Source organism: Thunnus albacares, chromosome 22, assembly GCF_914725855.1.
Source record: "Thunnus albacares chromosome 22, fThuAlb1.1, whole genome shotgun sequence".
In the NCBI taxonomy this organism is placed as follows: domain Eukaryota; kingdom Metazoa; phylum Chordata; class Actinopteri; order Scombriformes; family Scombridae; genus Thunnus; species Thunnus albacares.
Window position 1 is genome coordinate 507092 of NC_058127.1, and position 14853 is coordinate 521944.

Sequence of the window (14853 nt, forward strand, 5' to 3'; positions counted from 1 at the left end):
TCCAACGCTTTGCATTGTGGGATACAGCGAGGTGGACTGGTCAGATTAATACTGGAGATTTTTTAAGAATCAGTTTGACATCGGGGTACTTTTGGCATTCTGCTGACTTTGCTCTTGTTTGAATACTGTGAACTACATGTGACATGTGGACCATATCAGTACTGGTGGTATAGTGGGACGTTCCCAGTGCAGCCTGTGTCTCCACCTCTTCCTGTTACAGCGTCCGAGTTTCCTGCAGTTAAACAGAGACAACTGTTATTCTCTTCACTGGTGAGTCAGCTGTTTCATAAAGAAGGGCTTCTTCACCAGTTATACCAGTAACCCCGTCCAGTCTCCATTATGGCCCAGTCCGGTCCCCATTATGACCCAGTCCAGTCTCCATTATGGCCCAGTCCGGTCTCCATTATGACCCAGTCCGGTCTCCATTATGACCCAGTCCAGTCTCCATTATGGCCCAGTCTGGTCTCCATTATGACCCAGTCCAGTCTCCATTATGACCCAGTCCAGTCCCCATTATGACCCAGTCCGGTCCCCGTTATGATCCCGTCCAGTCTCCATTATGGCCCAGTCCAGTCCCCATTATGGCCCAGTCCGGTCCCCATTATGACCCAGTCCAGTCTCCATTATGGCCCAGTCCGGTCTCCATTATGACCCAGTCCGGTCCCCGTTATGACCCAGTCCAGTCTCCATTATGACCCAGTCCGGTCTCCATTATGACCCTGTCCAGTCCCCATTATGGCCCAGTCTGGTCTCCATTATGACCCAGTCCAGTCCCCGTTATGACCCCGTCCAGTCTCCATTATGGCCCAGTCCAGTCCCCATTATGACCCAGTCCGGTCCCTGTTATGACCCAGTCCGGTCCCCATTATGACCCACCCGTTACAGACTGACAGATGGAAGCTGCTCTTTCTGAGAATTATTTATTATTTTAGTCTTGTAAATTTACATATGAACTGTGGAAATATGTTAATGATTTTATAGTTGAGACATTTTCTCAGATATTTCTTTTTACTATAGAAATATTAAACTTGGTTGCCATGGTTACAGTGACAGACGATAGTGCATTAAATGATGTGACTGTAGTATGAGCTGCTGTTCACACTGAAACCACATCTATAAAACAGGTTGAAGATGGATCAGTCTGATTGGTTGTTACGTCACAGTCAATCAATAAATCTTATATTTGATGATGATGCGTTTTTCTTTATTAATCTCATTTTACACTTTCACAAATGTAAAATACAAACAAAAAACTCAATTCTTTGTATTTCAGAGGGAACAATAAACAATCTAAACAAACATTATATTTAACATTGTTTAAGTTAAACTGAGTCTTCATCAGATGTTTGTTGTTTGTTGTCTTTTTCTGTTTGACGCTACTTTCACGTGTGAGCACGTGACTGCTGTTTTCTGATACTTTGTGATGAAGGTCTGAAACACAGATAAAAATAACCACTTTGTTTCAGTACTGACGTCAGCAGATGGGGGCGGGGCCGGGCCGGGGGAGCGGCTCGCGCTGATAAAAGCTCCTCGTGTCAGTCTGCACAGTGAGGATCTGGTGACGACGTCATGGACGGACTACAGGTGAGTCCTGACTGTTACCTGTTACTGCAGCTGGTTAGCATGTTGTTAGCATGTTGTTAGCATGTTGTTAGCAGACGGTGGTGCGTTCAGGTCCAGTCAGACAGAACTTAATCTCTTTTAAAGAGTCTCCGACGTCCAGAGGTGGAAGAAGTACTCAGATACTTTACTGCAGTAAAAGTACATAAGTACTATGAGCTTGATGTAGTTAAAGTATTGCAGTAAAAGTACATAAGTATTATGAGCTTGATGTAGTTAAAGTATTGCAGTAAAAGTACATAAGTATTATGAGCTTGATGTAGTTAAAGTATTGCAGTAAAAGTACATAAGTATTATGAGCTTGATGTAGTTAAAATACTGCAGTAAAAGTACATAAGTATTATGAGCTTGATATAGTTAAAGTATTGCAGTAAAAGTACATAAGTATTATGAGCTTGATGTAGTTAAAGTATTGCAGTAAAAGTACATAAGTATTATGAGCTTGATATAGTTAAAGTATTGCAGTAAAAGTACATAAGTATTATGAGCTTGATATAGTTAAAGTATTGCAGTAAAAGTACATAAGTATTATGAGCTTGATGTAGTTAAAGTATTGCAGTAAAAGTACATAAGTATTATGAGCTTGATGTAGTTAAAATACTGCAGTAAAAGTAGTGGTTTGGTCCCTCTGACTGATATATTATTATATATGACATCATTAGATTATTAATAGTGAAGCATCAGTGTTAGAGCAGCATGTTACTGTTGTAGCTGCTGGAGGTGGAGCTAGTTTACACTACTTTATATACAGTTAGCTAGTTTAGTCCAGTGGTTCCCAACCTAGGGGTCGGGGCCCTCCAAAGGGTCAGCAGATAAATCTGAGGGGTGGTGAGATGATTAATGGGAGAGGAAAGAAGAAAAAACAAAGTTCTGATACACAAATCTGTTTTCAGTTTTTGGACTTTTTCTCTAATCTTTGATTTTAGCTGAAATATTGGATCATTTGAACATTTATTGAAATGAAAGCATGTGAGAGGTTTAGAGGGAAAAATCACTATTTGGTGGAGCTGTTAACAACTCATAGACATGTGAAATGTGACCCCGACTACACAGTTTACGTGTTTATTAGAGGTGACTGATAAATGACTGATAAATTATCAATCATAAATTATCTATCAATGACAAAGGACGCCAGAGGTGAAAGGTCATCTCCTGTGGATAAACAGCAGCATCACGTTAAGGTTAATGAGTACTGGAGAGATTTTACTGGCAATAAAACACAGAAACACCAACGTTAATAGAAACACGGTGAAATTAATCCAGGTTGAATAACATCCGGCCACATGGAGCCAGCTCAGCTCTCATGTGCTTCACATGTTGGTGAACATACATCCAGAGCTGCTGCTGCTCAGTGCAGGTCCACATGTATGACAGCAGGGGGCGGAGTCACATATAACCTTTAACCATGTTTTATTCATTTCATTATTTAATGGCGCTTTTCAGCTTGAGGTTTGGATCCTTCGCACCTGAACCAGATCTCAGATCAGCTGTTGGACTCTCTGACCTGACTGTGTCGTGTTTGTTTGTAGGTGATCACGTGTGTTCTGCTGGCGGTGACCTCTGACCTCAGCGCTGCTCAGCAGGTGTCTGCAGACTGTTCCACATGTCCTCCAGGTAACCATCTGCAGACACGTCCTGCATGGAACCACAGAAGAAGAAACTGACTCACGTGTGTGAACGTGTTTCATGTCTCATTTGTTTCATGTGTTTCACATGTTTCACATGTTTCACGTGTTTCACATGTTTCACGTGTTTCACATGTTTCACATGTTTCACATGTTTCACGTGTTTCACATGTTTCACGTGTTTCACATGTTTCACGTGTTTCACATGTTTCATATGTTTCACGTTTCACATGTTTCACATGTTTCACGTTTCATTTGTTTCACATGTTTCACATATTTCACATGTTTCACGTTTCATTTGTTTCACATGTTTCACGTGTTTCACATGTTTCACGTGTTTCATATGTTTCACATGTTTCACGTTTCATTTGTTTCACATGTTTCACGTGTTTCACATGTTTCACGTGTTTCATATGTTTCACATGTTTCACGTGTTTCACGTGTTTCACGTTTCATTTGTTTCATGTGTTTCACATGTTTCACGTGTTTCACATGTTTCACATGTTTCACGTGTTTCACGTGTTTCACGTTTCATTTGTTTCATTTGTTTCATGTGTTTCACATGTTTCACGTTACATTTGTTTCATGTGTTTCACATGTTTCGTGTTTCACGTGTTTCACGTGTTTCACGTTACATTTGTTTCATGTGTTTCACATGTTTCACATGTTTCATGTTACATTTGTTTCATGTTTCACATGTTTCACGTTACGTTTGTTTCATGTGTTTCACATGTTTCACGTGTTTCACATGTTTCACGTTACGTTTGTTTTGCGTGTTTCACATGTTTCACGTGTTTCATGTGTTTCACATGTTTCACATGTTTCACGTTACATTTGTTTCATGTGTTTCACATGTTTCACGTGTTTCACATGTTTCACGTTACGTTTGTTTCATGTGTTTCACATGTTTCACGTTACATTTGTTTCATGTGTTTCACATGTTTCACGTTACATTTGTTTCATGTGTTTCACATGTTTCACGTTACATTTGTTTCATGTGTTTCACATGTTTCACGTTACATTTGTTTCATGTGTTTCATGTGTTTCACATGTTTCACGTTACATTTGTTTCATGTGTTTCACATGTTTCACGTTACATTTGTTTCATGTGTTTCACATGTTTCTCGTTTCACATGTTTCACATGTTTCACATGTTTCACGTGTTTCACATGTTTCACGTTACGTTTGTTTCATGTGTTTCACGTGTTTCACATGTTTCACGTTACATTTGTTTCATGTGTTTCACATGTTTCACGTGTTTCACATGTTTCACGTTACGTTTGTTTCATGTGTTTCACATGTTTCACGTTACATTTGTTTCATGTGTTTCACATGTTTCACGTTACATTTGTTTCATGTGTTTCACATGTTTCACGTTACATTTGTTTCATGTGTTTCACGTGTTTCACATGTTTCACGTTACATTTGTTTCATGTGTTTCACATGTTTCACGTTACATTTGTTTCATGTGTTTCACGTGTTTCACATGTTTCACGTTACATTTGTTTCATGTGTTTCACATGTTTCACGTTACATTTGTTTCATGTGTTTCACATGTTTCACGTTACATTTGTTTCATGTGTTTCACATGTTTCTCGTTTCACATGTTTCACATGTTTCACATGTTTCACGTGTTTCACATGTTTCACGTTACGTTTGTTTCATGTGTTTCACGTGTTTCACATGTTTCACGTTTCATTTGTTTCATGTGTTACTATTCAGGTTACTATGTGGAGCAGAACTGCAGTATGGAGGCTGACGGGAGGTTAATAGGAGTCCTCTGTAAACTCTGCAGACAGTGTTCAGGTAAACACAACATATCAGTTCTCTGACATCATGTGACCCTCTGACATCATGTGACCCTCTGACATCATGTGACCCTCTGACATCATGTTACCCTCTGACGTCATGTGACCCTCTGACGTCATGTGATCAGATTTGTCTTCTGAATGTTCTGTGTGCAGCTGCTCAGAGCATCCAGACACTTAAACCAAACCAGAACTCCAGCTGTTGTTTGGACTTTAGAGACGCGAGTCATCAACTCTCACTGTGATTGGCTCAGAAGCTCGACACAGTCTGCCGGTCGCACCTCGACCAATCAGAGCTCTCTGTCTTACATGCTGTTTGTACACGATGAAACCAAAGAATGTGATTTCCTGTGAGTCATCTCTGCAGTGTTTGTTTCTGTCTCTGCAGAGATCACTAACAGCTGCAATCAGTAATCAATCCGTGAATCAATAATCAATCATTTAGATGTTTGATCTGCAGAAAGTTCATCAGTTTTCAGTTTTCAGTTTTCAGTTGCGATGCAGTTGGAGATGTTCACATTTCATCATTAAGATGGAAAGTTTATTCTTGACTTTTGGAAACATTATCTCACCTCCAGGTCCATTTAGTAGCTGTTCTGGAGCTTTCTGTCATATCACATGGTCTTCCTCAGCAGGTTGTTGCTCAGTTGTCATCAAACAAGATGTTTAAAAGTCATTTTTATGAGAACTTGAAGGATTTCTTGTCACAGTTGGCTCTAAAAGTTGAGATTAAACATTAAAGTAAAAATGACAGCAAGGTTCCCTTTAGTGGTTGGTGTGAAGCTTTTTACCAGATTACATGGTCTTCGTCTGCAGATGTCCTTTGGAGTCATTGACTATGTTTTCATGCACATTCGTATTCTACTATTATTCCAAATATGACAATATTCTGAATATAGTGTTATAGTATTATAGTATTCTAGTAGTATAATATTATAGTATCATAATAATATAGTATTATAGTATTATAGTAATATAATATTATAGTATCATAATAATATAGTATTATAGTAATATAATATTATAGTATCATAATAATATAGTATTATAGTATTATAATATTATAGTATCATAATAATATAGTATTATAGTATTATAATATTATAGTATCATAATAATATAGTATTATAGTAGTATAATATTATAGTATCATAATAATATAGTATTATAGTATTATAGTAATATAATATTATAGTATCATAATAATATAGTATTATAGTAATATAATATTATAGTATCATAATAATATAGTATTATAGTATTATAATATTATAGTATCATAATAATATAGTATTATAGTATTATAGTAATATAATATTATAGTATCATAATAATATAGTATTATAGTAATATAATATTATAGTATCATAATAATATAGTATTATAGTATTATAATATTATAGTATCATAATAATATAGTATTATAGTATTATAGTAATATAATATTATAGTATCATAATAATATAGTATTATAGTAATATAATATTATAGTATCATAATAATATAGTATTATAGTATTATAATATTATAGTATCATAATAATATAGTATTATAGTATTATAATATTATAGTATCATAATAATATAGTATTATAGTATTATAATATTATAGTATCATAATAATATAGTATTATAGTAATATAATATTATAGTATCATAATAATATAGTATTATAGTATTATAATATTATAGTATCATAATAATATAGTATTATAGTATTATAGTAATATAATATTATAGTATCATAATAATATAGTATTATAGTAATATAATATTATAGTATCATAATAATATAGTATTATAGTATTATAATATTATAGTATCATAATAATATAGTATTATAGTATTATAATATTATAGTATCATAATAATATAGTATTATAGTATTATAATATTATAGTATCATAATAATATAGTATTATAGTATTATAGTAATATAATATTATAGTATCATAATAATATAGTATTATAGTAATATAATATTATAGTATCATAATAATATAGTATTATAGTATTATAATATTATAGTATCATAATAATATAGTATTTAGGGCTGTAGTCAACCAACCAACATGTATACAGCTCATTTGTATTTTGGGGTTTTTACTGCAGTTTCCGGCTTCTTGCCTGTTTACAGTCGACTCTGTGTTGTAAACAAACCAACCGGCCAACAGTTTGCAGGCTGGGATGAAGATGCATGACGGGCTGGTTGTGTAACGGAGGAGGAGAAGAAGAAGAAGGAGAGAAACAGAGCGTGACTTCTCCTCGACGGGGACGGAGAGGTTTAGTTATTATCCTGACGACTCGGTGTGATGCAGCAGTGTCGTAAACATCATGAGACAACATGGATACTAGATCTCTAACTATCAATTTATGTTATCAGTCAGATCAATATCACTCATATCACAAATATCAGCAGCAGCTCACTCATGTTTTTCCCCTCGCTGGTTTACTTTTAGAGTGAAACGCTGACGACCGGCATGTAAACGGGAATATTAGTGGAATATTCATTTAATGAACCAACAGCTGGATTATAATAAACACCGTCATCATCTCACCTCCAGATCATTTAGTGGTTTTTGTGGAGCTTTCAATGGAGGGAATTATCAACAGATTAATTGATGATTAAAGTGACCGTTGGTATCGTGGATATTGATCAGACTGTTGAAAACATGTTGAAACCTCTTCAGTTGAACCTGCTGATGATGTGTATTGATTAGTGTTTGTGTGTGTCAGCTGTTGGTCAGGTGACTGTGGAGGAGTGCTCCATGTTTGCTGACTCGCGGTGCGGCGATGTAACTACACCTGTCTTCACAGCGACGCCCACACCTGCTGCAGCTGCTGGTAAACTCACCTGTCAGCAGCTCACACAATTATCCTCCACATCTTCTTCTAGTGTTTGTCCAAAGATGTTTCTTCTTCTTCTTCTTTTTCTCTCCAGTCTCTGCTCCTAAAGATTCGATCATCCTCATTGTGATGTAAGAATCAATCACCTTTAATCACTCTTAATGATCCTTCAGAATCAAATCTTCATTTCTGAAATATGGAAGCCGCGAGCAGTTTGATGTCATTATTGTAGAAACTAAACATCTCTTCACTGTCCCTGTAAAAATAATAAAAGGCATAAAAGCCTCCCAAAAAACATTATTTTCATAAATTACTAAACCGTTTCTATATATTACAGCATTATTTTTATACATTACTACATTGTTTTTATATATTACTGAATAATATTTATTATATAAAACTGATAATAATAAACTGATTGTTTTGTTTTATTTCTGCAGAATCGTTTCTGTTTTCATGATTCTGCTGCTTGGTCTGCTCCTCCTGCTGATGCTCTGCTGCAGAAACTACCGCAGTCACCAGCGTGAGAAGCCCCTCCCACCTCACAACAAACCCCTCCCATTTCACAACGAGCCCCTCCTACTTCACAACAAGTCCCTCCTATTTCACAACAAGCCCCTCCCGTCTCACAACAAGACCCTCCTACTCGACAACAAGCCACTCCCTCCTCATGACAAGCTCCTGCCCTGTTGGAGTCAGTCCAGCTTTAGTCCAGGTGAAGTTCAGGTACAATCCAGGTACAGTCCAGGTGAAGTCTAGGTGCAGTTCAGGTACAGTCCAGGTACAGTCCAGGTACAGTCCAGGTACAGTCCAGGTACAGTCCAGGTGAAGTCTAGGTACAGTTCAGGCACAGTCCAGGTGAAGTCTAGGTGAAGTCCAGGTACAGTCCAGGTGAAGTCCAGGTGAAGTCTAAGTACAGTTCAGGCACAGTCCAGGCACAGTCCAGGTGAAGTCTAGGTAAAGTCCAGGTACAGTCAAGGTATAGTCCAGGTGAAGTCTAGGGGAAGTCCAGGTACAGTCCAGGTGAAGTCAAGGTAAGGTCCAGGTACAGTTCAGGTAAAGTCCAGGTGAAGTCCAGGTAAAGTCCAGGTGAAGTTCAGGTAAAGTCCAGGTAAAGTCCAGGTAAAGTCCAGGTAAAGTCCAGGTGAAGTCCAGGTACAGTCCAGGTACAGTCCAGGTACAGTTCAGGTACAGTTCAGGTGAAGTCCAGGTACAGTCCAGGTACAGTCCAGGTACAGTCCAGGTACAGTTCAGGTACAGTTCAGGTGAAGTCCAGGTACAGTCCAGGTACAGTCCAGGTACAGTCCAGGTACAGTTCAGGTACAGTTCAGGTGAAGTCCAGGTACAGTCCAGGTACAGTCCCGGTACAGTCCAGGTGAAGTCCAGGTACAGTCCAGGTACAGTTCAGGTACAGTTCAGGTACAGTTCAGGTACAGTTCAGGTGAAGTCCAGGTACAGTTCAGGTACAGTTCAGGTACAGTTCAGGTGAAGTCCAGGTACAGTTCAGGTACAGTCCCGGTACAGTCCAGGTGAAGTCCAGGTACAGTTTAGGTACAGTCCAGGTACAGTCCAGGTACAGTCCAGGTACAGTCCAGGTGAAGTCCAGGTACAGTTTAGGTACAGTCCAGGTACAGTCCAGGTACAGTCCAGGTACAGTCCAGGTGAAGTCCAGGTACAGTTTAGGTACAGTCCAGGTACAGTCCAGGTACAGTCCAGGTGAAGTCCAGGTATAGTCCAGGTGATATATTTGTAGTTTTATTGTAGTTTTCATGTTTATAGTTTCATGTTTATCTTTGATATTAAACGTACAGACAGGAGGTCTCACTCTGCTGGAGGAGTCTGGCACTGCAGCAGCCTGTTCAAACTGCTACAAAATAAAAATCTTATTTTATTTTGTAAATATTTAGATTGAAGATCAAAGATCCTCTCTGCTTGAGTGACAGCTCACTCTGATCCACAAAATAACTTCTGTTTCTGCTGTTTGTTTCACATCTTTCACACCTGACCTTTGCTGATCTGTTGGACGTCCTGAAGAAAGGAAGTCAAATATGAAGCGAATAAAAATCTAAAAAAATGAGAAATTAATTAATTAATTAATTAATTAATTAATTAACAACAAGGAATTAAAATAAAACACAACAGTATTTTAGTGATTTTACCATTTGACTTCTGTAAAGTTTGAAGTCTAAAAATAAAATCTGCAGCAGTTTTATACAGCAGTATGGGTCAAACTTCAAAAGCACGGGATCCTACATTTCCCATGATGCATCACTATGACATCATCAGGCCAGCTGTTTTAACAGGCTGAAGAGGACTTGATGTGTAAAATTCAGTGGAATGACCCTTTAAATTGACGTCAGTTTACATTTGTGTGTATCTGGGTGAGCTGTAACAGTGGTAATGGCAGCCGGCTGTAACCATGGTAACCCACCTGGCTGTAACTATGGTAACCCAGCTGGCTGTAACTATGGTAACAGGGCTGGCACTCTGATGCTCCTGCATGTTGTTCTTGATGTTTTATATAAATGTTGGAACATGTGAATAAAAACTGACGTTTCTTTTCAACAACTTTGATCCATTTTGTTTTTTAACTGAACAGTTTCACAATCAAAGCAGTTAACGTGTTGAAAAACTGCAGCGAAGAAATAAAACATCAGATTAAAAAGACTCTTTAGAAATAACATATTGAAAAACAACAACAGATAATGACAGTAATGGTGTGACATTGAACATGGCGTACAAAATATAAAATTAATTAATTAATTAAAAAGTATAAAACAACTTTATAGAAATCTGACTATATGGACACAAAGCAGCGGTTCAGGTTTTAGGTAATGAAACCTCGCCGAAGTCTTAACAGGTGATTCTTACATCACACATTAGATGCAGAAGATGAAGAACAGAGTAGAGAGTTCAGGCATCTGGATGTTTTCTAAACATAAATCAAGAAAAGGTTCCATATTTTATAAAATGTATTCATGGAGCCTCTCAGAGAATATTTGATTTTCTCTGATTGAATGAAAAGCAGCAGGTCATGAACCTACTGTGTCAAACTGGGTGAAATGGTTTCTTTCCATTTTAAAAGAATCAGCTTTCAGGCAAGAAATGTGTCAAAGGCAAAAAACTCAATCAGTGTTTTCAAAGGGCAGCGAAGCACCATAAATGACCAGCAGGGGGCATGAACGAACTGGTTTACCGACACAGACGGACGTTAATGAGAAGATTTTCAACCAGAACATGTGAACATGTGAGCTGAGGCTGCTTTCAGGGTTCATCTCAGGAAACAGTTTTAACAGTTATTGATTTGTCCGGTAGCTGTGGTGAACAGTGATGGATGCAAACAGAGGAAGTGTGAACGTCTGAAAAACATGGATTTAAGTTTTACAATCAGCTTTTAAAGGCAGGAGACATTTAGAGACTGTTGTTGTTTGTGTGTTTGGTTTCTGTGAGGTTGGATAGAGATGTCGTCATGGACACTGTGGAGGAGCGTTCAGTTTCCATAATAATCATCAAGTTTATTGTAAAAGCAAAAAAACAACAGACAGACAGGAGCTGCGCACCAGATGTGTGTGTGTGGGGGGGGCAGCCACACACATTATCAGGGTAACCATAGTGACGGGCAAGCAGCAACAGAAACCACCACACAGAGCGTTACCATGGTGATTTTATGACATGTTCAAACAGAGAAGTGCTGCTGTCATAGCAACAACGCCCCAGGTGACGTCACGGCGTGCGTAACTGCAGCAGACGCATCATCGCTTCACTCAGACTGTAAACCAAACTTTAACTGTTTCACTTTTAGGGTTAGACACTTTAACTGTGTCAGAGTCTGCCCCCCCCCCCCCTCACCTGTTGCTGTGGGATTTATCCAATCATTCAGTCTCGCTCTCTGCTCTGCTACACCCCTCATTAGTTCAACCACCTTCACCTGGCGCTCCCACCTGCTCATCGTCTCCAGTCAAGCCAGTATATAAGCTGCCTCGGCCCACTCCCTCTTTGTCACATTGTCTATGCTGCTATGCTACGTCGTCTTGCCCTCATCTCTGGACTGCCTTCCTGGTTCCTGGTCGTCTCTGACCGTCGCTCCTCGTCTCTGCCCCGGTAAACCCACCAGCCTTCTGTCCTGGACTCTGAGTTCTGCCTGTTTCCTGGTCTTTGTCTGCTGGTGGTTGAGAGACGTTCTGATTCCTGCTCTGCCATCATCTCTGGTTACATCTGCTCTGCTGCCTGTTTACCTGCTGCTGAAGCAGCCCAGTCCACGATGCCCCCCCCCCGCACACTGCTGCTTCCCCTGGAGCTCTGGAATAGAGACTGTTCTTGTGCAGTGTTGCGTCTTTCCCTCTTCGTCACTGATCTAGTCTGCCTAAGAACTGTTGGACTGTTGCCAGTGCTGTGGTTTGTGGAAGATCGAGGTTTGATTCCCGGTGGAGAACGGTGTTTCTCTGATCGTGCTACTATTGTCTTGACATTGTGTGGAATAAAGACTGTAAATATATACTGGTGTCATTTGTGCTGCCATTGGGTCCATTCTGTCCCCGTTACTAACTGTTTAACTTTGAGGTTTTCTGGAGTTAAAGAAACTTAAAATACTTCACAAGCGATGACGGAAACTCAAACCTGCTTCTGTTTGATTCAAACATGTTAAAGAGCTGCAATAGTTTAAAACAGGAAAACTGTAACATTATAATATTAAATCCATCTTTCCTCACAGATTCAGAGAAATACAAACAACTAAAGTGAAATAATGTTTTTAAAGATGAGTCAACACAGACTTTAACAGCTTTTTACATTTCAGAGCAGTTAAAACATTTTATAGACATGAAGCTTTCAGGACAGAAGCTGATGTTCATTCTAATCATTTATTGATGACATGGACGTTACATGAGTCAGCAGCTGTGTCAGTGGTTCAGTTTCATCATGTTCAGTTGCACACAGAGGTCAAAGGTCACGAGGTGAAAGAGTTCAGCTCTAAACTGTGTTTGCTGGTCACGTCTCAGATCAGCTGATGTCACTCAGATATTAAAGAAACAACCAGTAAAACTTTATAACTGATAACAAATATTCAATATATATATATATCAGACCAACCAGCCAATCACAGCCCTGATTAAAGCTCATTAAACTTCATGATATATTCAATCTATTTAAATGATCTCATTATTTTCTAATGTAAACTGAAGCTTAAAGAAACTGTTATATATATATCAGTTTCAGTATATATCAGTATATATATATATATATATATATACTGATTATATTATATAATACAGTAAATGTATATTATATCTAGTCAAAGTGTGACTGTTAAAAGTGTTATTGAATATCTCAGATAAACTTTATTAAACATGAATGTAAAGACGTGTTTATATTCTATATAAACTTTATTAAACATGAATGTAAAGACGTGTTTATATTCTATATAAACTTTATTAAACATGAATGTAAAGACGTGTTTATATTCTATATAAACTTTATTAAACATGAATGTAAAGATGTGTTTATATTCTATATAAACTTTATTAAACATGAATATAAAGACGTGTTTACATTCTGTATAAACTTTATTTAAACGTGAACTTGTCTCTCTGTGACAAACTGTGTCCACACCATGGATGTATAAAGAGATAAATCAATGTTCTCTTTATACATCCATGTCCACACTCTGTCGTGAACGCGCCTGGTTCCAGGCTCGCTCCCGACATGTTTCGTCATGAGCTGCGATTGGTCGAAAGGATTACACCCATGAGGGAGGGTCCAGTACGCATGCGCAGTGCGGGCGGGAGGGGAGCGTGTTTGTGAAATTTGAAGTTGGAGGAAAGTTGAGGGTGACTGAAAGTATTTAAAGTTTTATTAACAAGAACAGATTCTTCATGCTGTGCAGGAGGACACAGACAGGTAGACAGACAGACAGGTAGACAGACAGACAGGTAGACAGACAGACTGAAGGAGCAGAGAGGGAGACAGAAGCTCCGACATCCAGGCAGAGACACCGGGAGGTCGCTGAGCTCCAAGCCGGGACAAGGAGCGCGACCGCCGGCATGATGATCGAGTTCGCCCCGCTGAACATCCCGCTGCGGAGGAGACTGCAGACCGCCGCCGTCCTGCAGTGGGTCTTCTCCTTCCTGGCCTTAGGTAACATCCACCTGTCTGTCTGATCACCTGTCTGTCTGGTCACCTGTCTGTCTGGTCACCTGTCTGTCTGGTCACCTGTCTGTCTGATCACCTGTCTGTCTGATCACCTGTCTGTCTCCTCGTCTCTGGAACATCACACACTGTGAGCACCAGCCTGAGTGCAGTGTGTGTATTGATCAGTGATCATTGATTATTCTTTCTGTGTGTTTATTGAACAAACATAAACTCTTTAAACTCAGCTGAACAAACACCTATCAATACATTTCACAACATATTGATCAGTGATCAGTGAATTAAAGGGAAGATTTGTTTATTTGTCACATTTCAACAACAAGACAATTTAAAGTTTTACATAAAACATAAAAGGCATCAAAGCAACACAAGGCAACGTAAAAGACATTTAAATACAATTAAAAAGTGTTAAAATGGAAATAAAAAAGAGTTAAAATAGAATAAAACATAAATCAGGAGAGTAAAAGTTACAGTTCAGTGTAAGAAATGAATAATAATTTGATTTAACAGAAAAGTCTTCAGCTGTTAAAGAACTGAGAGTCGCAGCAGACCTGCAGTTTGTTCAGATAAAACCTGAACGCTGCTTCTCCAGGTTTAGTTTGGACTCTAGGGACAGAAAGCAGACCTGATCCAGACCTGATCCAGACCTGATCCAGACCTGATCCAGACCTGATCCAGACCTGATCCAGACCACCTGAGAGGTCTGGGTGGTTCATAATGAAGCAGCAGATCAGAAACCATTTAGTACTTTATAAACCAACAGCAGAATCTTTAACAGACAGGAAGTCAGTGTAAAGATCTGAGAACTGG

General features: G+C 38.5%; 2 protein-coding genes across 27 annotated transcripts in view; both read left to right on the forward strand.

Moving 5' to 3' along the window:
* The first annotated feature begins 1420 nt into the window (after nt 1-1420).
* On the forward strand, nt 1421-9748 carry LOC122974031. Of its 26 annotated transcripts, none has more exons than XR_006400223.1 (8): nt 1427-1584; nt 3150-3234; nt 4968-5051; nt 7789-7896; nt 7994-8030; nt 8340-8702; nt 8758-8768; nt 9077-9748. XR_006400223.1 is itself a non-coding variant. In XM_044341867.1 (7 exons), exons 1-6 carry the CDS (start codon nt 1570-1572, stop codon nt 8656-8658), a joined length of 648 nt encoding a protein of 215 aa, XP_044197802.1. In that variant the 5' UTR covers nt 1421-1569; the 3' UTR covers nt 8703-9099. The 26 variants fall into 26 exon arrangements, 9 of the variants coding, with proteins under 9 accessions (XP_044197802.1, XP_044197809.1, XP_044197801.1 ...); XR_006400221.1 differs by having other exon boundaries at nt 8340-8691; nt 8758-8790; nt 8824-9099; XR_006400216.1 differs by adding an exon at nt 8923-8944 and having other exon boundaries at nt 1430-1584; nt 8340-8878; nt 9110-9748.
* A 3909-nt stretch (nt 9749-13657) lies between these two features.
* mogat3a (monoacylglycerol O-acyltransferase 3a) overlaps nt 13658-14853 on the forward strand; it is a 15799-nt gene continuing 14603 nt past the window's right edge. Inside the window, exon 1 of the mRNA XM_044340828.1 lies at nt 13658-14031. Coding sequence (XP_044196763.1) covers nt 13938-14031 — 94 coding nt within the window. The 5' untranslated portion in view covers nt 13658-13937. The remainder of the gene's footprint in view (nt 14032-14853) is intronic.